Below are 25,795 nucleotides of genomic sequence, written 5' to 3' on the forward strand. Positions count from 1 at the left end.
CGGTCAATCTATGAAGATGATCCCGATACTTGTCTGAATCTCATCAATAAGAATTGGTTGCTCAAAAGTCGGCCTCGCCTAAACAAGATTCCCAATACATCGCATAGGATCGACTTCCAGGAGGAATACCAGTGTTTCACGGGCATTGGGGACGGGGGGGACGAGGGGGACGCGTTTTCGGGACGGGGGGACCAAGGGCCTAAATTTGGGGACGGCGGGGGGGTGGCGGGGTGGTGGTGCTCATATATATACATATAGTACTTGAAAAACTAGTTTTGAAAAGATGTATAACAGTATAACAATATAAGAATTAGATTTCAAATGAAACTATAGGAAATACCAAGATTACTTAGATTAGTAATACTAATTGCTAAATGCTAAATAAAATTTGACAAATGAAATTGTCAAATTGGAGATCTCTCATTTCTATCATATGAATATCGAAAAAGGAAAACGAAAATACGAATATCTGATGCCATTGCAAAGTCTATAATAATAAAGATGATTACATAATTCATCATTACAATGAGTAGCCAAATACAAATACGTGTAGCAATAGCATTACAAAAGAGACTAGAGTCAAAGACAAAATGACAAAACTCAAAATGTAGCTAATGGAGGCCTCTAATCATCTGCGAACTCCTCCTCACTGGAACTGCTGGACTCTTGAAGATCAAGGTCCCTCAAGCTCACACCAACTAGCCCTGTATCTGAAGTGGTAGGATCATCCTCATCAATCTGTGAAGGCTCCTCTGACTCTACATCCCATCGTGCTGCTGGACTCTCCTTGTACACGAGTGTCTTGCGGTCTATGAGACGCAAAGCACTGTGTACAGCCACAAGCTTCTCTGCTCTCTTAGAGGTAAGTCTGTTCCTCTTAAGAGAGTGGATGAAGCTATATGTAGATCAGTTCCTCTCAGCAGCTGAAGAACTGGAAACCTGGGATAGCAGACGGATGGCTAGAGTGGTGGTCAAAGATTTCAGGCCATGACAAGTCCACCACAAAAGTGGGTCCTCCTGTGCCATAGTGTCTATATCCATCTTTGCCGCATCTGAATAACCTCTAAGAGTGGCGAATCTTCCCCACTCAGTGCGCATTGTGCCGGCATCTCTGGAATCAAACATCTTCTCTATGCACCTAAAGAAACCCGCCTTCACCTCATCATCCTCAATTGGTGTCATTCTACCCGGTCTAGCCTTGTACCACTTAGGATTCAAGGCAAAGGCAGCCATATGCAAAGGAGTGTTCAACTTGTCCCATCTACTCTGAATGATAGGCCGGATTTGCTCATTGTAGAATGCTAGAGAGGGGTCCTTCACTCGCACAGCAGCCCTCATCTGGTCAAGCATAGAGTCAATGCACTCATACACCTCTCCAAGGTTAGGTGCATCTCCATCCCCATATCTGATCACCTGGAATACTGGAGAAATGATGGAGACAATGTATTTCGCATCAGTCCAAAACACATCACTCTTCACTATCTCCTTCACCCTTCTCCCCTGCTCTGTCTTGGCCTCAGCCCACCTATTCCACTCATTAGTCATAACCATGAGTTGCAATGCCTCTTGCAACTCAATCATTCTCTCCAAGAGAATGAAATAGGATGCATATCTAGTCTCAACTGGTTTCAAGAACTCCTTCTTCGCGAAGGTCCTGAAGAGTGCATGTGAAGTGTGGTGGTTGCAGATAAACATCTGCACATCTCTCGCATCGTTGACCACTCCTCTAATCCAGTCAATCTTCCCCATGTCCTTGAGTGCATTGTTCATGGCATGCACACAACATGGGGTCCACCAAATGTGTCTATAGGCTGCCTCAACGAGTCTCCCTGCTGCTCTACACACATAGGCTGCATCTGTCACTACTTGGACCACATTTTGTGGCCCAACCTCCTCAATAGCCTCCCTGAGGACCTGAAACTGGAAATCAGCATCTTTACAATGCCCTGTACAGTCAACTGCTCTAAGGAAGTATGGGCCCTCTGCACATGTGACCATGACGTTGATGAGTGGAGGATGGCTAATGTTCGTCCACCCATCCATAACTATGCTGCACCCCGATGCCGCCCAACATGCCTTCATCTCCTCCATCAAAATATTGATCTTGGAATAGCTTTTATCTAAGATTGAGGTCCTCATTTTCGTCTCCCCTGGTGGCACATAAGATGGTCCTCCCTTGGCCACCATATCCATCATCTTCCTATAATAAGGAGATCGTGTAATATGAAATGGAATGCCATTGGCAAAGAAGAAATTGCCAATGGATTCATCTATCTCATCTCTCAGCTGCACATTAAACATATCAGCAATGGGGTTGCTCTGTGGTGTATGCAACCTACGTTTCCCAGCCCTGGAAGCAGTAGAAGTGGAAGTAGATGGGCAGTAGAAGTGGAAGTAGATGGAGATCCAAACATCATTCCTCCCGCCTGCGAAGCATGAGAAGTATGTGGCACTGGCACATTCTGGTTGTCGTGAAGTGATGCCCTAGCAGACAAAGTAGTAGGCATTGAAATATTTGTGTCATTTGGAACCCCCCAAAGCCTGTTAAACTCAATTCTGTATTGTATATTTTTGGGTTCCTCCAAAAACTTACAATGTTTCACGCCTTTTCCTCTCCAAAACAGAAAGTGTGCATTCACCCTGCTAATGCTACCGAACCATTCTCTGTCACAAATATTGCACTTCCACTTCCTTGTTCCCCAACTTGAATGTGATGCAGTGCCTTGTACTGATATTTGTGAAGCAAACTGTTTTAGAGGAGACTTAGGATCAAAATGACCCCTAGCATATGGTGCCAACAACTCTGAAGGGCAACCTGTACTAGCTGGTGCACTTGCCATAGAATTAAATTGGGCTCTAGGATCAGCCCCATGGTCACCCCCCTCATTTTCAGGTTCATATTCTGAATCATTCTCACTATGAGAATGGATTTCCATGTCATCTTCACTCGTGCCTTGGGAGCTCATTGTGAAATTGACACTGCATTTCACAAAATAAAAATAAAAATAAAATCAGCCTTGTTTAACAATATATTTTTAAATTTTTTTCCTATTCATCTCAAAATGAGATCTGATGTTGAATCTTGAGGGCAAAATGATGAATCATTTTGCCCTCAAGATTCAACATCAAATCTCATGTTGAGTCTTGAGATGAATAGGGAAAAAAAAACCAAAAATGACATAGAACAATGAAAATCAGAAAGTAAAACAAAAAAAAAAAAAGAAGAAGTTGAAAAACACTACCTTGTGCTTGAAAAATCTCTCCAAAATGTGGAAGAATCTTCTTCTTCCTCTTCTTCTTGCTTCTTCTAGCTCCTATCACGCTTGCAGTCACTTTTCTCACCCCTTCAATCAATCTTCTTCAAGTATTTCCTCCTCTTCAAGTTGCTGGAAAAAAAATCAGTTTTCCAAAATGAGAGTGAAATCCAAAATAAACATGCTTTTGTGTTGTTTTGGGGGGTAGGGTGGGGCCCACGTCCAATTAGGGTTACCCCTTAACCCCCCCAAAAGGCACATGTTTTAAAAAAACTTAAAAAAGTGTCTTTTTTCGCGTGGGAACGCGGGAGACGCTTGGGCGTCTCCCCGTCCCTCGAGAGACGCCTGGACGTCTCTTGAGGGACGGGGAGACGCCCAGGCATCTCCCACGGAGACGCCCAGACGTCTCCACGTCTCCCTGGGAGACGTGGGGACGTCTCCACGTCCCGGCGGCGTTTGGGTGGCGGTGGCGGGACGGCGAGGGACGTCGCGTCCCCGTCCCCCCGTCCTCGAGACGTCTCTGACGGGGGGACGCACCCAAAAAGGGGGGGGACGCGTCCCCGTGGAATACTGAGGAATACAGAGACTTGATAACTTTGCTCAATCGAGTTACAGGGGCTCCTCAAGCTTTCTACTTCGAAAAGTGGATGTTCTTCTTCATTCAAGTGATAGTCCAAGGAAAAGGAATGCTTCATTGGGCCAGAATTATTAGCAATTGTCTGGATGTGCAGTTGAGAAGGCTAAGACCCACCAAATTGTTCCACATGAGCTCATATGTTATGTATGCCTTAATCAGGAGTTTCGAGTATGCAGGGCTACCTCACAGAGGAGTGATCGGAAGAGGACCCGGGGAAATGAGAGTTTGTGATTCTTATGTTCATTTGCATCATCCGCCTAGAAGTGACTACAAGTTAGTCAATGACACCTTCACGATGAACATTACTAGCATATTGCAAGGTGGGATTCATAATCGATTATCTTTGGATGCACAAGAGCTTGTGAAGAAGTATGGTGCATGGTTCATCCAGTTTCCAAAGTTTACATACATCAGAGTTCATGGGTGTCCTTCGTCTCCCTACATGTTGCCGAGGTATCCGACAGACAGGATGGTGCTACTTGAGGTGACTAGACAGTTGGCAGCTTATGCGAAGGCATCCAGACACAAGCATGGAAATGGAATTCCCGTGCCCGTCATATTGGGGAATTCAGTTGAGGTGTGTCCTAACGCTCAAGCCTCGGAGGATGCAGAGAAGGAATTATCTTTATACTCATTGACATCCTTTGCCTCGTGGGAGAATTTTGATCCTCATGGTTATATGGAGGAGACAGTCGGCAGGAAGTACAAACATGAGTTTCAGGTGGAGGACTTTTGGATGAATCTCCCAAGTGATTTAGAGGTTAAAAGAAAGATGCATTCCAGGCTACCCTTAGATCTCATCAGGAAATGCAAAGTTTATAGAGTAGCTGATCAAGCCCAGGATAATGGTAGGCACCTCCAGTCATCCTATGAGAAAGAAGACAAAGGAGTGAAGATAGATTGGAATGAGCCCGAGGTTTTAGACTTGAGAGTTTTGATGGCTCCCGTTTTATCATGTACTCGCAGATGGGTGGATGTACAACATCAGAAATTGAGGGAGCAGAATGTATCAATGACTTTTACTTTGGAGACAAGACCAGAGGAAGGAGAAGCAAGCGTGAGTGAAAACACTTCTCATCCTAGAGGTGCAAAGAGGAAAGAAAGACCTGAGAAAAGGGAACCTTCCAAGAAGAAGCAAGAAGCCAATCTTGGTCACCCATCAAGCACATCTTCTCGACATGAAAAGAAGGCAAGCCAAGGAGAAGGTCAAGGGAAGATGGTACCTGAAGTTGATGAATCTATGGAATCCATGGAATCCATGGTACAAGATGACAAGCCAGAAAAGGAACAGACGCCTCAACATTCATCAAGTCAATCCCCTCAAGTTGATGTTAATGAACTACATGAAGAGAAAAATGATGATGAAGCGACATCTCCTCTCCATGAGGATGGACCACTGCTTAAAGAAATACAAGTAAGAGAAACAAGATCCGCCATTCCGGATTGGTTAAAAGAGAGACTAACAAGGGTAGTTGTGGTTGAAGAGGAAGAAGATGTATTTGATTTAGAAAGCCTTATAAGGAATTCTCAAGAGGTAATGGAAAAGAAGAAGGCCACAAAGATGTCCAAGGTACTAAGGGATGAGACAGGATCCAGGAAATTGCAAATAGCTACACCAGTAGTGGACAAGTATGAGGGTGAGATTCTTGTAGATGAGTATGACTTAGAAACATTTGAGCTTGGTCCACTTACTACCGAACAAGCGATGGAAGAGGCAACTGATTCATTTGAAGCACTTAAAGACAAACTTAAAGAAGAAATGGAAAAGAATAAGAAGCTTGAGAGAGAGGTCGGTGCTTGGAGAGGCTATTTTAGTCATCTCAATCAGCCCTTGAGACGTCAGGATCCAGCAGTATCTCCTTTACAGGCACTTCCTCTTGAATCAGTTGGCGAAGCAGAAAGGGTCAAGAGCTTGGTTCAACTTATGAGCTCTTGGATCGATAAATCCCACACGGTAGCCGTTGAATTTGCAACAAGAATGATGAAGACAATTCATCGAGCTATCCAGGTCCTTGAGGTTATCCATAATCTAATGATAACTGTAGCCGCTTTCACTCACACTAGAGATGTTATCATTCCTATCCTACAAGTGATAAGGCAAACACCAAGACGGATCCTGGCACAAGAAAAGATAATGGATGGAGGAACTCATAACCTCCTACAGTGGTCAGCTCTGCTCCAGATGAAAGAGGTTCTTTTTGAAGACATCAACACCAAATGCAGTCAAGTTGAAGGTGTCATCCATCCGATTCAAGATAAGGTGTTTGAAGTGTTGTGTACCATTCTTGGCAGGTGGATCAAGATTGAGATAGATGTGGACATCCAAGAGTTGGAGGAGAGAGTCAAGGTCATCTTTCGCAAAGAGGAGAACGTCATCACAGATGAGCAACGAGATCTGATGTTCACTACCATGGTCCTGATTGAGAAGATCAAAGAACTTGAACGTGGATGGGAGGTAGCTCTTCTCATTGCTTTTGATCAAGTCCTTCACTTGGAAGAACGAATGAAGAATCTTCCTGAGATTCCCATTGTTGAGATTGAGGGAATTGTGTCCAGATTCGTTGGATATGCTAAAAAAGAGCATAGGAAAGGGAACAAAATTCTAGATGAAAAGTTGTTATAGGATGATGTGGCAGCTTAATTCCTATTGGTCTATGTTTCCTCGATATTTGTGCCAATTAAATATTGGCTATGCATTTAATGATGTTTATCTAAATGGGGACCTTTTTTGTAACAAACCCTAATTAGGGTTTAGGTGTCAAAATCTTGGCCATTGATCTTCTTTCGATGTGGATCATTCATTGTATTTGAGGATGCTATATATACCCTCACTCATTTTCATTTTGATATTAGTTAGAAGTTAGAGAAGAGAGAGAGCTTAGAGAAGAAAGTTATTGTGTAGCAAGATTGAGTAGTGAAGAAAGAATTTTGAACAATTGTTGTCTATTTGGCTTTGAGATCAATAAAATATTGAAGTTATGGTGTTTTATTGCAATACTTGTGGCTATCTTTATGATTATTTATCTTCTTGAATCATTCTCAGTCGAAGTAGTATTTAAGTTTAAGTTTGAAGGACTAAGTGTTGTGCCTGATCTTTGGTGAGATTCATGTTCCAAACCACTAGCTTCTTACTGATTGTAAGGATGCCTTGTGTGGTCAACTGGAGATATTGAGATTGCTTAAACATTCAATCATTGTTGAAATATTGATATGTATCTCTATGATTGTATCTATATCCTTGATGATTTGAAAATCACTGAATCACCTTAGAAGATCGCATCAATTCCAGTAGAGTTGTAATTGCTTGGCAATACTGAAATTGGTAGAATCTTACCAAGTCTAGCCTACATTGAGTCATTCTTAGGATTAGATTAGCATTCATCCCTTGAAACCCTTATCTTTTGCTATTTTTTTGAAAATCTGTTAGTATTAGGAAAATCCTGTTCCTGCAGTCAAACGAGAGTAACACGGACAAGCTTTCTCAGAAAGTTACGTAAGACCCCTTGAAGAAACAGCATATACAACGACCACTGGTGCTTATCCACATGTAGAGATCCTACATACAAAGAACCTTGAAGTCATCCCGATTGATCCTTTTTGTGACATCTTCAGCATTCGGAGACTTTATTCAAGAGAGGATAAGGTACCTTTAGGTATTTTATTCTGTGTCTGGTCGTGTACAAAATACACGTCAACAACGGTAAAAGGCAAGAATTTTGAAATGTATAGACTGGAAACTCTAACGAAAAGAGGTCTTGATCTCAAAGACCTTGTATAAGAAGCATCACATAAGTATCTTCAGTCTCTTTTACTCCAATGGTTCCCTTGAAAACATAAATGACATCACTTTTCATATTTTTGACTTCCGCTCTGGCCCATGCAACTGATGTTGATTGACAAGAAATTGGTTGCTGTTGTTGTGATTGATATGCTATCTGGATGTCAGAGAAATTATCACTGTGATTGATATTCAATCTGGATGTTGCTCAAAAAATTATCTGTCTAAGGATTCAGGTTTAGCTTTTTAATTGCTTGGCAATTATTCACCCCTAGATGAAATAAATGGAGTCCAAAATAGCCTAAGGAAGCATACATTGATAGATTACGGCAAACTTTTATGGCCATTGGGAAGTTCACAAGGTCTGATAGTGAACACCTGGCAACTGCACTAATTGAGATTGTATGTGTTGCTGAGACAACAGAAGTTGTAGACAAGTGTTTTATGGCTTTGGAATTTGTGTTGATTAAGATCAGTTGGTTTTGAAGGGAAGTGGGAACATAAACCCTGTACATCAGACATTACAGAACATTACAGCAACCTTTCAGCAAAAAATATCAAAACCAGTGATACACTGCAGCAAGATTAAACATGATTTAGCACCAAAAGAACAAAAAACAAGAACCCCAAGACATCAAATAGAGGGACAAATCCACCGCTAACAATAGAGTAATAGTAACTCAACAGGAAAGCCTGAAGTACCAACAGACCAAAATGAACAAGAATTTTTTTGCCTATTACAGCTTGTGCAGGGCCTCAGTTGCCTTCAGCTTATAATGCATAAATTGTACTTTCTTGGCACTTATCTCATCTTTCTCTTTATTGCTTTAGTTAGTTATGTTACACCTTGTTGGATACCATGAAACTTTTTGCTGCTCAAAAACCTATCCCTGTGCTTTCCCTTTAGCACTCTAATGCTAATCTTCCAGAAACTTCAAGCTGTCAACACTGGAATTAATAATAGGTGTCAACCACTTTATTCAATCCATCCTTGATGTCCTCTCTTTCCTTCCCCAACTTCTGGATTTTAATATTTTGTTGTTCCCTTTCTACTTTAATTACAAAATATTTGAAATTTGTTATTCAGTTCACTGGCCCTCTTTACTTCCTGTAGTGCAACGTTGAACATACAGTCAGGGTCTGTAAAACTGTACAGAATGCTTGAAGTTCATCATTGTCTGTAGTAATGTGATGACCATCATTAAATAGTGATTTGGTTTCTTCTTTTTGCTTATATGGTTTCCAACTAAGACAGAGATTTGATTCCAGTGTTTAATTCTTGATCTTGTCACGTGCACATTGCTTCAAATCTCTATGGTCATTTCAGTGTAATGAAGCTTTATAAGTGTTTAGGTGAATATGAAGGAATTAATGAGCTTGCAGTAGTTTTAAGAGAAACATACATAAAAGCTTTTATGGCCAGCATGACAAATGCTGATGAAAAAAGAGGATTTTTTCTGTAGATATACCATACAGTTTTCCATATTAGTTGATATAGCTCTCTTGGAGTTTTTGCTTTTCTGTCTTGATGAAAACTGATTTGCTGAAGTCAATGCTGCTCTATTTTGTACTAGTCTAGGTCATCTGGGCATTGCAAATGTACTTTTTGAGTTTTACAACAGGTGATCAAACTTATCAAAACCAATGACAAGATAGCCCTGCATTCTTTTTTCTAAGCACAGTATCTGTAAGTTACTGAAGTGCATCTGCAGAAGGATCTAGATCTTAATGCTAGAAAACATGATTAGAGGGCAGACTACCATACATAACCATGAAGAAGAGGTGTGTTGATTTGCTTTGAAGAATGAGAGATAGCCACTCCACCTGTTATAATTGACAGGACAAGGACAATATGGTAGGTTCTAAAGTGTGGCGAGAATGGGTAGTAAAATAGTTACACGCAGACCTTATCATAGGTTCTATACTTTCTAACAAAGTTCAAACAAACAGCCATTACAGAAATAATCTCTATGGTGAATATACAACAGAATCTTAAGGTGTGGATTGAAAGAGGCTGGAGCTGATATATGGCTCATTGGCATTGTTCTAATATTTTGTGTTATGGTAGTTCAAATATTGTGATGCATTTATCAGCTCTTATCTGCTGTGTTTCAGCAATAGACCGCCTCTTCTATGAGTTTTTTTTTCACAATTTATTAGGTGTTTAACAGATTTGGGTCATGCAAGTCAAAAGATGGGTGGCAGTTGATGATAACCAAACATGAAAGATAGTTTATTTTTTTAATATGTTTTTAATATCATTTATGTTATTATGTTTTTATTAATTTTTTTTTGTATTAAGCATCATAAAAACAGCAGTTACAAAATTCGAGAGTTTTGGCTGGATACCTTGCAGCCAACTAAAGAGTTAAAACATAAGTTGCAGGAGCTATATCAGGCAGGATCTCGAGACATGATATACGATCATTTACATTGGAGCAAAATTACACAAAATGATAGACATATCAAAAAGCATCACGGGGTATACAGCTTATTGAACACAAAGGAGGAATCAGGATCATTGTTGTCGCCCATGGGGGGGAGCCATGCAATCCAGCTTAGCTCTCCCTCGCACCTGACCAGCACATTACCTTTTGCAAACTGATCTCTGTAGGGGTGGGAGGGTAGCCCTTCCAGCTCCAGCTCGATGAAGTCTTCTCTCTGTTGCTGTGCCTCCATCTCTTGCATGAATCTCATCAGCCCTTGTTCAAAATGAGTCTTATTGCTTCCCATGCGATCCCAAGTGAAGCCATGTGAGAGCTCTCTGATGAAAACTAGAGTAGACCCATTCTTTAGCTACCTGTCAAATTTGTCTTCCTCCAGTCTTAGTACCACTGTGACCTACATAGCAACAAGGTAGCGGATGAGTCTCCTAAGAGACTCAGTGAGGTTCCTACTCTTTCCATTAAACACATCATCATTCCTAAATTTCCAAATGATCCACATAATTTCCAAGGAGAGAGCAGACCAAAAAAGATTAGCATGTTTCTTGCCACCTCTAATATAACCAAATACCATCTCTTCAACAGTAAAACAATTGCTATTAAGTGAGATACCAAATAGATTCCAGACTTCTTTAGCAAAATGACAACAAAAAAAAATGTGGTATACAGATTCAGGGATATGGCAAAGTTTACACAGTAGGGGGTCTCCGTTGTTGTCCTTAAGTGGCAGTTTATGAAGCAGGAGTCTCCAGGTGTTTTTATTAATTTTTAATATGATTTTGTACCTTTTTAATATTATTTTTTATGTAACATATATATATATATATATGTGTGTGTGTGTGTGTGTGTGTGTGTTAATTTATATTTTATTAATATAGTTATATATAAATATAATTACATATCTATAATGTAAAAAAAATACAATATTTGTATATTTCTAATATTATTTCTTTACATTATCTTTCTATATATTTTTATATCATCATTTGTGTAATATATTATTTCTATTTTTATGTATATTATTAATTTTATTAACTAAAATATAGCAATGTTTATAATTTTGTGAATAAATTACTTATATTTGAAAAAAAACAAATTTATATAAGGCGAATTTAATGATGATTTTTTTTTTCAAATTTTTCCCCTTGGCCGAATTTCATTGTTGCCGAACACGAACTTGAACGCGAACCTTGTGACTTAGACTGACCATATGAAGCAACCAAATAAAATTTCAAAAGGATTTATTAGCAAGTCCATGTGTCCCCTTTAGTACAGCATGGGGATAAGCTTACACAACATTCTTAAGATTTGTAAACATAGCATATGCTTAGACGTGGGCCATGATCATCCCACAGCAATCAACATTGTCACATGTCTATTGTAGGTATGGGCTGCTTTGGCGAGTTTCTTACAAGATGTTATTAATATAATGATGACAAATCATTATTCATTTCCCTTAATTCATGGGAACACATGTGAACAAAAAGAATGGCATTTTAGAGAAGACAATTCAACTTAAAATGAGCTTTACATAATCAGAAATTGGCTTGATATAAGAATGTAACTCTAAGTTGGAAACATACTGGTTCACTGCACAGAAAATTTAATAACAGAGGTTCTAGGCAAATGGAGTATTTACTAGAAACACTAATCATAGCTACATTCTAACCTAACTATATTAATTCCTTGGGAATCAAAATAAATTGGTAAAATTGTTGGGATAATATTTATGCATTTCAAATTTCAACATTATTAGATGTCAATTCAAAGAGATTGACTACAGAGATTTTGACCCTTAAAAGCACCCCATTAATGGCCTATCTTTCATGGCTGGTTACTCACAAGATACCATGTGTGGAAATGAAAAATTTGGAAGTTTTCTTGAAAATTTAGGTTGAGTGGTTGACATATGTTGGAGAGTCATTAGCCCAATTATTTATTGATTTTTATTAGTTTGTCTAGTCAACACAGTCAACAAATTACAACAGTTCAGTTAGTAGTCCAATCAGTGGAGAGCAGGTTGCATGGTCAACAGATTTGATAGTAACATGGTGCAATTTATATATTTACTGCTAATGCTCCAAATTTAAATTTTTGTGCTTTAAATTAGAATTTGGATACTTTGAAATGCCAGAATTTTTGCCATATGGACTCTGTTTGAGCTCTTTCTTGAACTGTTCAAACATATTTCAGAGCACTTAACAGTTATATTAGTTTGATCAAGGATAAGGATGCTAACCACAAATGGAAGGATCGGGAAGCATGAATTGTGTTTACCAATATTGTACTTGAGCTCCGTTTTCACTCAAGTAGTCAAAATAACTTCAAGCTATGTTGAATCTTTTCAAAGGCATTGTAGGTTGATGAGTCTCAGATTTCCAAATTGAATTATGAGCTATTTGTTCATGATCTATTGGTTTTTGATAGGAGTGAAGACTATTGTATTGTTTGAAGGACCTTCTGTTTCAGTGGACAAGTGAAACAACGAATACATGAAAAAGGACAGAAAGATCATTGCGCTTTTTCTTGAGAGTCTGAAGATCTCTGATTATGTATGTCTCTCCATATTCTTCTCTGGCAAAGCCATAGCAAGGGATGAAGGCAGGGCTATCATTTGTTGGATTTTTCTCCTTATTCGTTGCAAAACATGAGATTTATTACCAAGATAGTTGTGATTGGATTGAGGTTGTAGGCTAATTTGAGTCAGGGAAAGGTGAAACATATGAACAATATAGGGATTTACATGCAAGGGAAGATTGCCAAGACGATGGCAATAAGAACAAGAAGTGTTCTTGTAATGGTGATTAAAAGGGTAATCGCAAGATGCTTGGAATGTTGAGGATGCCTGTGGGTAGAATTTGAAAGTATCATATGCAGGAGGTCAAAGATCTTAAGGTGTGCTTGGGCAAGGACAATGAAAAGGGTACGAGTAGTGATGCTTGTTTATCTCACACTTCTAATGCTTTTCTCACATAGACATCCAATCATTAGTCAATTGTGGATTCTGGATGATGAGCTTGTTGAACTCATGCAAAGGATTGCTTTTCCTTTGAGCAAGAAGATCAGAGAATTTTGCATTTGCAGTTATGACTTTGCCTAACAACTTGAGGAGATATACTGAGGATTGGAGTTGTGGGCAAAATCCCAGTGTTAGTATTGCTGTCCACTTTCTGATCAGCCTATACATGACTTAAGTTCTTGGGCTGTAGATGAGTTGGATGACTTCATCAAACCAGCAGTTGAGTACTTTATGGTTGTGGTTGGTTGGTAGAGGTGATTTGATCATCCGAGGCAACTCTTCAATTATTTACATATTCTGTAGATGACTTGGATGACTTCATCAGACCAGTAGTTAAGTTCTTTATGGTTGTGGTTGGTTGGTAGAGGTGATTTGATCATCAAAGATGACTCTTTAGTTACATATTCATTTCTCCTATATTTTCAGTGGAATTTCAGATTGATTACCATTGTCCTTATATTTCCACATTGGTTATGGTGACATCTTTTTATGAGCAGTTTGATTTTGAGCCTTGGCAGGATTTAGGGCAGTTGGTTGTGAGTGTTTTTCCAGATACAGTTCATTTATTTATTGGTTCCACTTTGGTGAGTGACAAGCACTGCAGATACTTCGTGGAGATGGATATGCATATATTCTAATGATGCTTTATTGATTATAGTGGTTTGGGTGTGCTGGTGTGTTCAGAACCTTTACTTGGACACTTGGAGATTAAGTGTCAGTGATATGATTTTGGTTGGTGATAGCAGAGGCATTCCCTAGTTGGCAGATTGTAGAGTTGTGACAGTGATTTCTCTGCTTCATTTTTGGGATGTCATGAGTGGATATGCTAGAGTTTTGTTTTTTATGTCAGAGTTTTTTCTGTTGCTCAAGGTGTGCTAGGGCAAGGACAATGAAAAGGGTAAGAATAGTGACGCTTGTTTATCTCTCACTTCTAATGCTTTTCTCACATAGACTTCCAATCATTTTGTCAATAGTGGATTCTGGATGCACTCATCAAATGACCAAGTGTGGAAGTTTGTTCAAAAAATTTGGCAGAATTGATAATGAGATTTCTTTATATCAGATCATTCATTTTTCAAATAATTGGTAGTGGTGATATTGTGTTGGGTGGCACAATTAAGGATGTTTGCCATATTACTAGTTTTAGCATGAATTCACTAGTTGTTTATCAAATAACTTAACAAGAAAATTTGGTTGAATTTTGTCCAAATACATTTATTGCAAAGAGTATAAGCAATAATTTTCAGGTGACCAGTAATAGTATAAGCCTTACAAGCTTCCAAAAGCTTGCAAGTTTACAAATTTCAATGATGTCCCGAAGAATCAAGGTCTAAATGCATTGGTGGAAAAGGTTGATGATGCAAATTGATTGTAGCATGAGAGTTTGAGAACCTAAATTTCAGAACCATGTAGTAGATAGGTAGAATGGAAATGTTTTGTGAGTTACCATCTATTTGACTATGTAGAGACATGTTCAAAGGATTTGTTATTGCTAAGCATTGCTAGAATATTTTTAAGAAGTGGAAGGCATGGTGTGGTCGGGAACATTTTAAAATTGTTCATTTTGATTTGTGTATTATGAATCATCTAATGAGGTTTATTGATCTGTATTGATGATTTTTCTAGGCATACTTGCTACTCTTTATTATGCTACACACATCCCTCACTCTCCTTCTAAGGGTGCATGCCATGTATGGCCTAGATTTGTGCTGTATTTATTTAGTAAAGAGCCATGGTTGAGAAACCATTTAGGCATGTGGTCAAATGCTTGATACGAAATAGTGGAAGGAAGTATGTTAATCAGCATTGTTGCAAACATGGTATTGTGTGGTTGAAAGTACGACTGAGGGCTCTTTAGTGGTGTATTTTGAGGATCTTTCAAGAGGTGATGAGGATCTTTACGATGGTGTTGCATCATTGTAGGCTTTAGAGAGGAGATATTTGGGTGTTGACCCCATCAGGCAGGATGGGAATAACTCCACATTGGAAATAAATCCTATGCTTGAGGTTCCTGCTTCTAGGTGTTGTATTAGGCTTCTTGGGTGGGCTGCTATTACCCTTGAAGAAGATAAGGAAAATAGGGGGACATGTATACAGCATCATAGATCTGGAGTGGAAAACAATGAGCTATCTATGCTCTCGTGACTAAGACAAGTGGGAGAGGACCTAGAAGATCCTAAGTTCAGATTTGTGAGGAGAGATGACCGGCTAATAAGATTGTGGGTGCTGATTGGACTGTTAGAAACTGTAATTAGGGGTAATGTTAAGGCCTTTTTGTCTCTTAAGAGGTTTGGTGTGTTAATGCCACCTTTTATCCATCCAAGTTGTATTTTAAGGGGGGGTGTTATTAGTGAGAGGAAAATTTATCCTATCAGGTTCCTTTGAATTAACAATGGTGGTATACCATTAATTATGTGTAGCTTGGTCGACCTTTTAAATTACCTTACGTTAATAGCATTTTGGTTCCATTTTAATATTTATGCAGTGAGATTCTTTTTGCTGTCTCTTATACCACAACTTATTGGTGTTCTTTCTTATACTGGTTGAATATGTTATATTTTAATTTAAATCTCACATGGGTCGCCCCCGATGACTTTCTGAGGTTCTCAATTGGGATTGCCCTAGATATCATTAAGGATTTGATTCTCCATTGCTAAGAATCGTAGAGGTCTAATTAAATCTTCTAAGGGAGGTCTTGTACTTGTCAGTTTAGTGACAGACAAGCAATGGGTGATTTTATAGGTCTGCCATTGTAAATAATGCCTGGCTTCTCCCCTAACTTTTTGGTGTGGAGCCTTTGATTTTGATGAGAATTTTAATTATAATGGCTCTTCCAAAAGGGAGGCTCCCCCATTTCCAGACTAGAATTCTGGTTTGGGAGAGTTAAAATCCTAGTAGGAGCTTTCATATTCTTGTTCTTGAACTCCTTGAGCTATCTATTTGACAGGTAGGGCTTTGCAACAGTCACTGATATCTGACATACCTTGTAACTGAACCAAATCATTTGGATTAATCAGATTATTATGTTGGGGTTGGAATTGCATTTTATTAAGCTGAAAAGTAAATGTGAACTGGCACATTACCATCACTATTGAAAAAATCTGAATTTTTTTTTGGAGTGGAACCTTAGTGACCTTTTAACATTGGAACTTGGTTGAGACCTTGTTCATTACACTCTTCCATATATGGACCGAGCCTAGTTTTTTCAAGTTGAAGAATCCAAATGTATATATCACCTCATTTATTCTGTGTTTATGATTGATCCTAAACTTTTAAACCTGTCCTGCATGCATTGACAATCTTCTTGTTTGCTTACTATATGGATATTGTTTTTAAATCTACACTATATGCTGTTCTATTCATGCTCTAATTTTAGAATGTCAGCCAAAATAATCAAGATCCTACTTTTATCATCAACTTTTTGGACTACTTGTTTCTTGCAAGATTAGTTTGTTAGCTTAAGTCAACGCCAAAATTAGGAAAATAAACAGGCTGTCTGGAAAGTTCCCTTTCATAAGTTTTATTGGACTTTAGTTTGTAATTGATGGGTGGATAATCTACCTGAGTTTGAAACTTTGAACACATCGAACCACTGAATATTTTTTGGCTCCTAATATTGCAGGGTATGGAGCTAGAGTTGAGAAAGCTTGAAGAACATGTTAGTTCTATACATGAAGAAATGTTGTATTTGCGGCAAAGGTATGTGCATCTGAAAAAATGTTAATCTTCCTTTGACAATTTCATTGGATTGACTATTTTAACTCTTTGTCTGTGTCTTAACAGAGAAGAAGAAATGCAGAACCTAAATATATCAACAAATTCAAGAATAGCTTGGTTCAGTATCATGTCTTTCTTTGTGTGCTTATCGGTAGCAGCTTGGCAGCTGTGGCATTTGAAGAGCTTTTTTGAGAGGAAGAAATTGCTTTAAATCTCTAGGCAGTTTTGAGTGTAATGTGGACCATTCTCTCTTGATATCTATGTTTTTGAAATGGGAGCTAATTATTGTACATCTTTTGTGCCAGCCAATTTTCTACATCAGAAAACATCAATGATGACATAATTGAGATTCTTTTTCAGTTCTATTCATAGATTCAGAAATAGGAGTCATACGGGGTCTTTGTTTAAAAAGTTTGGACCCTTATTTCTGTAAGTACAATAAATTTATTTTGTAATTTATGCAAATATTTTTAACTTGCATATTTATGATTTGTGTGTGCCATTTTCCCATATCAATTCTGGGAGCAGCTTATCCAGAAATATTTTGAATTTTCATTATAGGAATTGTGATCTCCTTCCACGCTATTCTCAACTTGAGCTCGCAGCATGGTAGAACTAAGACACTAAAATTTACTGGTACTCCTGTTATTGTTGAATCTTGTGACGTCTACTAAAAAATTAATGCTCAAGTCTTGAAAAATAAATGCTTGAAGTCTTGAACTGTATCGACTTCGCTGATTTTACCATCTATCCTTAGAGCACTTTTTTGTTTTCTTATGATGTTACATTCCCTCATAAAGGTTTGTATGCTTATTATTTTTTCCAAGGCAAATCTGCAAACTACTAGTTCCTTTGATGTATGCAGAAGTTTGACATTTGTTTGTGTCACATGTAATTGACGAAAATTATATGGCATTAAGGGGTAATCATGACTATTGGTTCTTCTTTTGATCTCATTGTGCTTGTCAAGAAATTCAAAGCTTATAGGATATTCCGATATAGCTGTCTCCCTGTTTGGGTTTTCTTCTGCATGTCATTTACAAAGCTTCTTGTAATCTCCTTATGTATTTGATGTTTTCTGGTATATCTTTTTTACATCCCTTTTGGCATCCATCATTTAAATGTGCTCTGCTAGGCTTGGGTTTCCTTTCATAGGAGACCAACTATTGTAGCAACTATTGAGTTCACTATTGTAGATTGCCCTACTGAGGGACTAGGGTTTATGTTGAACGTTGAGGTCTAAGTTTATACCAGTTGATTGTTTCAAAATTTGTATAATGAACTCACTGGGGGAATAGTTTGTAAATTCTAGTGCTTTCTACCATGTTGCATCAGCGAAAAGAGATGCATTTGTAATAAGCATGCTCAATTATTAATAATTACCCTGAGTAGTTTTGTTATTCTAGATAGCCTGTCACATGACTAGGACTTGTTTATTTGCCCGTTAGTGCTATAAATGGATTTGAATGTATGGCATCCCAGCCTTCTTCTGTCTGAAAGATTCATTTGTTAGCATTTGTTTTCCTTGTATATTGGTCACATTTGTTTCTAATATCTATTGACATGATTATGTTAACCTTTTACTTTCCATGCCATATACATGTTATTAATTATTTAAAATGGGTAAAACATGTGAACTGCAGAAGATGATTTCCTGTTAGGCAGAATGACATTTTTAACTAGTAAAGAACACATTTAATTCCTGTTTTCAGGACAAAATTCTTGTTTTTTTTCTTATCATGGCATTGCACTCTGTATATTTGAGTTCAAATTGGGAATATCTTTGAGAATTACATTTTATTGCAAACAAGGATGGAGGAATACTTTGGTTATTAACTTCTTTCCACTTTGCCAAAGCTTTTAGAGCATGCAATGCTTCCATTGTTCCTCGCTACTGCTTCCTTTGATCCTACTGACAGATGCCTAAGGAGGGTAAGTCCTAAGTGGGCCTCCTTATGTAGTTGCTATTAGCCTATTACAAACATAAGGAAAAAATGCCATTAGTGCAATGACTGTTTGAAATGACTAAGACTACAAGTTAAATTCCTCCACTCAATGGACATACTGATAGGGGTTGTCTTACACTGTTTTCTGTGTACAGAGGGGTGTGCACCATAAATTTTCAATGGCACAATGATTATATAAGCAACTTCATTTAAATCTGAGAAGTTAGCTGGATCGCATTAAAAAGAAGTAACAACTACTATTGTTGGTATCGGAAAACAGTAATAGTAATTGCAAGACTGGTCACTAGATCTCAGATTAGTGCTCGGTTGGGTTTATTTGGTTTCTAATTGCTTGTATTAATAATCAAGAATATACGAGTCTCAATGACATAAGTGAAAAAATTAAATGATAAAAGAATGTATAATTTAATGCAACATCTAATACAACTCATTCAATAGTACAACAAGTGGAAACCATTAAGGGAAGAAACATAGCTTTCCATTTAGTTTGTACAAGTACTATCCATTATAACTACATGATTCAACTAATATGCTTCATGCTAGTTTTCTACTCTCTCCATAACATTACTCACAACTCACATGTTACAATTGCATTATGTGCATGCATAATAGATTTGTAGCCTTGAAGAGGTAGATTTGGGCTTTTTATCTTTGTAATTAAGAAAACTCTTGACAAACCCTCTAGATCATAAGCATTATGATGTAGCAATATATGACATAACATAGTGAGGAAGGAGATTAAACATTGCAGTAATATAATGACATATTGACCTCAATTAGATGCACCAAATTGTAGTGTTTGTTCAAAAAAATAAATTTGTGTGAAAATATTCGATTTATAAGAGCCCAAAAAATAAATATGAAGACAACAAATTGAAGTAAAATATGTATTTATGAAATAAGGAAAATTGGAAGCATAGAAATTGTGAACTATTACACAGAAGGATAAGAAACATTGTCACAAATTGTATATAATTTTCAAATGTCAATTCCAATCCCTTGAATGAGAAATTAAAAATTATGGGCAATGTCTAAGAAATAAAAAAATATTGTGACAATTTTAATTTCAATGGTTTGTTTCTCAAATTTGAGTTTTAGGTGATACATCTAGCCAAATATCTAGAAGCAATAAACTAGATGTAACAGATAATAATTACAGATAATAATTACCATGCACATTTGGGAAATGTGGTATTGGGAATGGAGCAATATAGAAAGTAAAAAATAAAGATAGAAAGTAAAAAATAAAGAAAGTAATAATGGTAATATATAGGGTAGGTGGGTTTCAAACTTAGATAGGAAGAAAAAATGTCCATTTGAAACATATTTCTTAGCAAGAGAATATTTTTTATTCTTGAAAGATTTGTACATATGTATTGGTGAAAATAGGAAAAATAAAATTCTTCCACTTTATCATTTGATATTACAAATACTTTAATTCACTAGCAATATATAAAAATATTATTTTTTTCTTATTTTTTAAATTGTTTGACTAAAAAATATCAAATATAATCCCACATAAATAAATGTTCCACTTTCTGTTAAATAATATGTATCTTTATGAAGAAGTGAATATGCCAAACTCTAAATTTTTGACAAAAGCCCTCTTTCAAAATAAGTAGTTTTTAATTCATATATTGAAATAACCAAAACTTTGCTTTAATTGCATCAGAGAATATTTTCTCTATGCTTTATTCTTCACACAAAATCATCACATACTAGTGAAGTTAATTTTCAGATATATTGATTGGCATGACCTTAGGCTTACTCTCAGCTGCCTTTGGAATTGTCACAGTCAGCACTCCATTTGTCATGTTGGCCTTCACTTGATCCAACATGGCATTCCCTGGTAGGCGGAAGCGACGAGAGAAAGGGCCATGTGGTCTCTCCAAACGATGCCACTTGTCATTGTTGTTCACCTCATCCTTCTTACACTCTCCACTTATGTACATAACACATTTGTCTTCCACTTGAACTTTCACATCCTCTTTTTTCAAACCTTCCAAAACAAAATATAGAAACATTAAAATCCATTGACATAAATTTTTCCCACAAAATTACATTAAAAAAACTACTTAATTAAATCTTTCATACATCATTCTGAAATAATGACAGCTTATTTAAACCCATATGACTTCATTAACAATACCAGGTAAGTTAGCTTTGAAGATGTGGGCTTGATCAGTTTCAAGCCAATCCACAGGAATATAAATGGTGTGTGCCAAATCAGTGTTGGCACATAGTTCCCACATATTGGATGTGAGATCCAGTGAATCCATCACCACACCACCTCTCCTTCCCTGACAATCAGACTGTGCCATTGAAATACTATCAATCTCCTCCTCTCACTCACTGCAAATAAAAAATACCAAAAAACATTACTAGTCTTAACAATCTAGCTTAAAAATGGAAATTAAATAACTTACAGAAACTGCAATTTAACCTACCAAAACAAGCTGCTAAAAGCGAACTATTTGGTTTTGCCTGCGATGGTGCATATATATATATAGTAGAGAGAAATGGGAGGTGAAGCGTCTGGAAATATTGTAAAGGCTTTGGCAGTGAAGCGTTATAGAAATGACAGGTGTAGGTAAGAAGCGCTCAAGCTAACTCGCTGGAATTCCAAAAAATGATACGTTACGTTTAACAAGGATGAGTGGGGAATGTAATTGAGAAATAGATGGGCATGACTGTAAACTCAGGGACTGGTATTTCACACATTCATCAACGCTGGTATTGATATTTGTAGTTATTTTTATAATACAAAAAAATGTTTTTTAATATGTTGTGTGTAGTGGCTTACACGATCTCATATTATATGATATAAATTTTTCTAATTAAAATGATGTAATAATCAGAAAAAAATGTAGACGCTTAAAAATAATTATTATTTTAATTATTTTAAGTTCTTGATATAATTAATTTACAATTTTTAATTCCGTCTTAATATTAATTAATTATAATTAATATTGTCACTATAGTCTGTTGATTGATTTAATAAATCAATTCCTTTTTATTCTTCTAAAAATCCTCAATATTAAATCTCCTCAAATTTCTCCTCTTAACTAATTAATTTCCTAGGTGATTCCTACAAATCACCTTTTTTGCTAATCCATCAATAACTTAATCAATTCTTCTAGAAATTCTCTAAACTCACTTAACATTATTCTTCTAATTTTTAATTCCCCCCACTCATTCTCTCTCCTAGTCAAATCCTCCTACAAATCTCATCTATCCTAATCCCTCATAATCTTTCTTCTAATCCCTCTCCTAATGAGTTGCTAGTGGCTAATCATCATTATTAGCCACAAAGTCAACTCCTTGTCCCTTCCATCCAACCACTCTCTTTAAATGCTCTTTTCCTAAAATCTCATATTCATCTAGGCATCTCATCTTCCAAGGAATTTTTAATTCCTCCTTATTCCTCCAATCCTCATGAGCACCCCTTTTGAAGAATTTTTAATTCTTCATTTCCATTCTTCAAGAAATATCTTATCCATTGTTCTTCTCAAGGCACATTGGGAAGTCTTCCCAATGAACCTTGAGGAGTGTGGATACAAGAAATGCCTTTAAGACATATCTCTTGGTCTCCACACCTCCTCTTGGGCCTTGTGTGGGCTCACAAGGAATCCTGACCCTCCATCTTGGGTCAATCCTAACCCTCCATTCCTCCTCTCTCCTTATAAATTGAGGACTCCATCCCCTCATTTCCCATCTCCAATTTTAGCAAATTCATGGTGCTAATTTGTGCCTAGGAAACTATCCTTGCATCCTTACCATGCCAAAGCTACTTCTCATCCATACTTAGCCATATCATCCTCCAATCCTTAATCCATCACATCCCTTTGTGCACAATGTTGGAGAGCCAACCACATCAAACAATCTAGGAGCAAATCAACATCACGTTGGAGGCATTTGGACGCACTTCGACTTCATCCAAGCTCCATCCGAGGAAGAAGGTAAAGGTTGTCAAGGTATAAGCATTTGTCTTCATGTTTTCATGTGGTTTGATTCATGTTTCATGTTTTAATATGTTTTAGTGTTTTGTTTGTATCCTAACCATTTGGATTCACCTTGCTACATTTTTACCATCTTCATTCTAGCACGCCCAGTGGGACCCACATCCCTAAATCTAACATTTTTGTGAGTTTGTAAGTCGCAGGTATCAGAACAACGCGAGCACCTACAAATCAATGCGATCGATTTGGGTTCAGCGTGACAGACAGACCTCTTCAATGTGTGCGCACTAGCGTGAGCAAACTTAAAATTCAATTTTTTTTCTCGCTGTCATTTTTGAAATTTACTATCTTTTTTGTCTTTTTAGTGCAGGTGCACGCGTTTCAGCACGAGCATAAGCGTTTCAGCACGGGAGTAACTACATCAGCACGACTGTTTTTAAAAAATCTTGCCCTCTGCCCAAAATTTTTTAAATTTGAATTTTGAAATCTAACCGCTAACTTTTATTCCAAGTCTCAGTGTTTTAGCGTGAGTGCAGAAGTTTCGACACGAGTGAACGCGTTTCAACATGTGCACAGACAGTTTAACGTGTTGACATTTTTGATGATTATGTTGTGATTGTCATTGATGGACACACACTTGCATTGAGATCACTTTTGTATGTATAAGTTAAGGCTCAACTGATACTTGTTCCAACTGGTATGATGCATTATAGTCCTTAGACTATTGGTGTTTTGCAGAAAGTGATTACTAATCTGAAGCGGTATGTTGACCCCAAGCAGTTCGAGGATCTCAAGCGGTACGAAGGATCAAAGTGGCAGAACACATATTTCCCAGTCTTCATTTTGTCAAACCGACAACCGATATTTTTCTTGAACTAGTATTTTGTATGAACCGGTAATACTCTGTGATGAGTTACCAACCGACATTTTGTGATGAGTTACCATCCACCGATTGTTTGATAGTGCCGACACTTTAATGATGCTTTTTGTGTCGTGTTACAGAATATGTCTAGATGCATTGAACCTAGGAAATTGTATTGTAATCCTATTGGACAGACATGAAATCAGATTCCTTTATTAGGACATCATGTCTAGGGTTTTAGGTTGTTGTTATTGTTGATATTGTTGCGAGGGTTTAAGGTGGTTGAGGAGTTGGAGAGAGTATGAATGTGTAGAAGACTGAAGTAATGCCGGAATGCATTAGGAACAAGCTATCAAGGATCTAACCAAGCAATCTGTGCTATTAGCTAGATCACTCACTTGTTGATTACTCACATCTTCGACAAGTCTGTAGCCCTTAACCAGGTAGGCCCAAAAGCCTTTTGTAAATCCTCTAACAAGGTGGTTCACATCTGTGGATCTAAAATCCTCTAGCAAGGTAGTCTTTAATCAGACTTATCTCCTAACAAAGATTGAGATTCCTACCAGGATATGTTCTTGTAAAGAACATTGTAAGACCTTAACCGGTCTGGTTCCTATTTTGCAGATAGTTACTTGTGAGTTCCATCTCACCAGGGTTTTTCCCATTTGGGTTTCCACGTCAAAATCTCTTGTGTTATGGTGTTTGTGCTTCTATGGGTGAATGCATTATTTGCTATTTGGTTTGCATGTGTGCTAACCGGTTTGTCTGCTAAACTGTTTTACCGGTTTATTGTTAGTCTAGCAAAGTGTTTAAGTGCAAAGATTTTTGGCATACTAATTCACCCCCCCTCTTAGTATTCATCACAACACGACCGATCCAGAACAATGCGACTGACAAGTATAAAATCATGATTTTTATTTGTATTAATTGCTTTTTTATTTGTATTAATTGCTTTTTTATTTGTTTAGGTTTCTGCTAACTGCGGTGCATACGCAGGCGTTTTGGTGCCTGTGCAAGCGCTTCAACGCGACTGATTGCAGTTCAGCGCGTGCGCTGTTTCTGCAAGTAACTACTGATTTTTCATTTTTTTGAGTGTTGCAGCTTCTTTAATTGTCCAAGATCTAAGAAACACAAAAAACTACTAATCCGAATTGTTTTGTAGGTTGCCTAGGAGTTCCAACCAAATATTGTGTCTTTTTTTTAACTAGGCACCTAGATCTAATTAGAGGATAAATGAACCATTGTCTTTTGTGTTTTGTGAAAAGCGTAAAGGTAGTAGAGTATGCTCTCGTCTAGCTAGACGATTAGAAATCCAGACCCTTCAAGTTTTTCATGTTTGTTGCATGCTTACCCTTAGCGAGCCTGCCCTCCCAACTTGCTCTTTGAGAAGGTAAGAGGGGAACGACCCAAGTGAGTACACCTGGACCTGGGGTTCCCAACTCACTATAATAAATAGGCCATTGATGATGAAAGGGTCAATGGTTGGGGCTATATGAGAGTTCACTCTCACATTGGGTGCTTAGTAGGATCCTAGAGATTTCAATCATGCTTGCGTGACTACTAAGTTCTTGGTGCTTCATTGGGCTATAGGCCTCAATTGTGCTTGCACAACTATGAAAGGTAGCTCCTAATGAGAAGACATACTAAACATCTTGTGCATAGTGGCAAAAACCCTTCTAGTCATTGGTGCAAGAGGTCGGACCTCTAAAGCCGCCCATATTTTTACAACCCTTAGTAGAGACACACAGTTCGCCATGAGAAGTTTTCATGGGAATTGATGCGTGGCTGCCCTAGAGAAGTGAGTGTCATGGAGGGGAGCTAGTGGGGTCAAGCATCTAAGTGTCTGCTCTAGGTAAGCGTAGCTGGGAAATCGATTGGGATCCAATGACTATTGTCCTTGCCAGCCTTAAGAATGTTGTACATGAGCATGAGTGTCTTTGAGCTAAAATTCATTTGATCATTGTGTTTGCTTTACTTGATACTTGCTTGCCAAAAGTAGACTTAAAACACATCATTATCCTCAAACACTTTGCAAAAACATTGTCTAAAAGCAAACAATCATCTGAGTCAAGATCCTAGTCACAATTCCAAACATAGTCATACCCAAGTCACATTCTAGTCACCATCCACACAAAGTCCTAGTTGCATCGAAACTCCG

General features: G+C 37.7%; 2 protein-coding genes across 2 annotated transcripts in view; one reads left to right on the forward strand and one right to left on the reverse strand.

Annotated features, from left to right (window-relative positions):
• LOC131030727 (transmembrane emp24 domain-containing protein p24delta9) overlaps positions 1 to 17,329 on the forward strand; it is a 31,032-nt gene extending 13,703 nt beyond the window's left edge. The window contains exons 3-4 of the mRNA XM_057961622.2: positions 16,755 to 16,831; positions 16,916 to 17,329. Coding sequence (XP_057817605.1) covers positions 16,755 to 16,831; positions 16,916 to 17,060 — 222 coding nt within the window. The 3' untranslated portion in view covers positions 17,061 to 17,329. The remainder of the gene's footprint in view (positions 1 to 16,754; positions 16,832 to 16,915) is intronic.
• Positions 17,330 to 20,468: 3,139 nt separating this feature from the next.
• LOC131030730 (18.1 kDa class I heat shock protein-like) lies at positions 20,469 to 21,323 on the reverse strand. The gene is made up of 3 exons (XM_057961625.2): positions 21,264 to 21,323; positions 20,966 to 21,168; positions 20,469 to 20,815 (listed from the first exon to the last, which is right to left on the reverse strand). The coding sequence occupies exons 2-3, from the start codon at positions 21,135 to 21,137 to the stop codon at positions 20,544 to 20,546; spliced, it is 444 nt and encodes a 147-aa protein (XP_057817608.2). The 5' UTR covers positions 21,138 to 21,168; positions 21,264 to 21,323; the 3' UTR covers positions 20,469 to 20,543.
• Positions 21,324 to 25,795: the final 4,472 nt, after the last annotated feature.

The sequence above is a fragment of the Cryptomeria japonica genome, chromosome 10 (genome assembly GCF_030272615.1).
Source record: "Cryptomeria japonica chromosome 10, Sugi_1.0, whole genome shotgun sequence".
Lineage (NCBI taxonomy): Eukaryota > Viridiplantae > Streptophyta > Pinopsida > Cupressales > Cupressaceae > Cryptomeria > Cryptomeria japonica.

What these genes read in the sequence shown, in the direction of transcription:
- LOC131030730 (XM_057961625.2), bottom strand. Translation starts at nt 21,137, where the DNA reads ATGGCACAGTCTGATTGTCAGGGAAGGAGAGGTGGTGTGGTGATGGAT. An exon ending in CTTCAAAGCTAACTTACCTG is followed by an intron (nt 20,816 to 20,965) that starts GTATTGTTAATG and finishes TTGTTTTGGAAG; the next exon opens with GTTTGAAAAAAGAGGATGTG.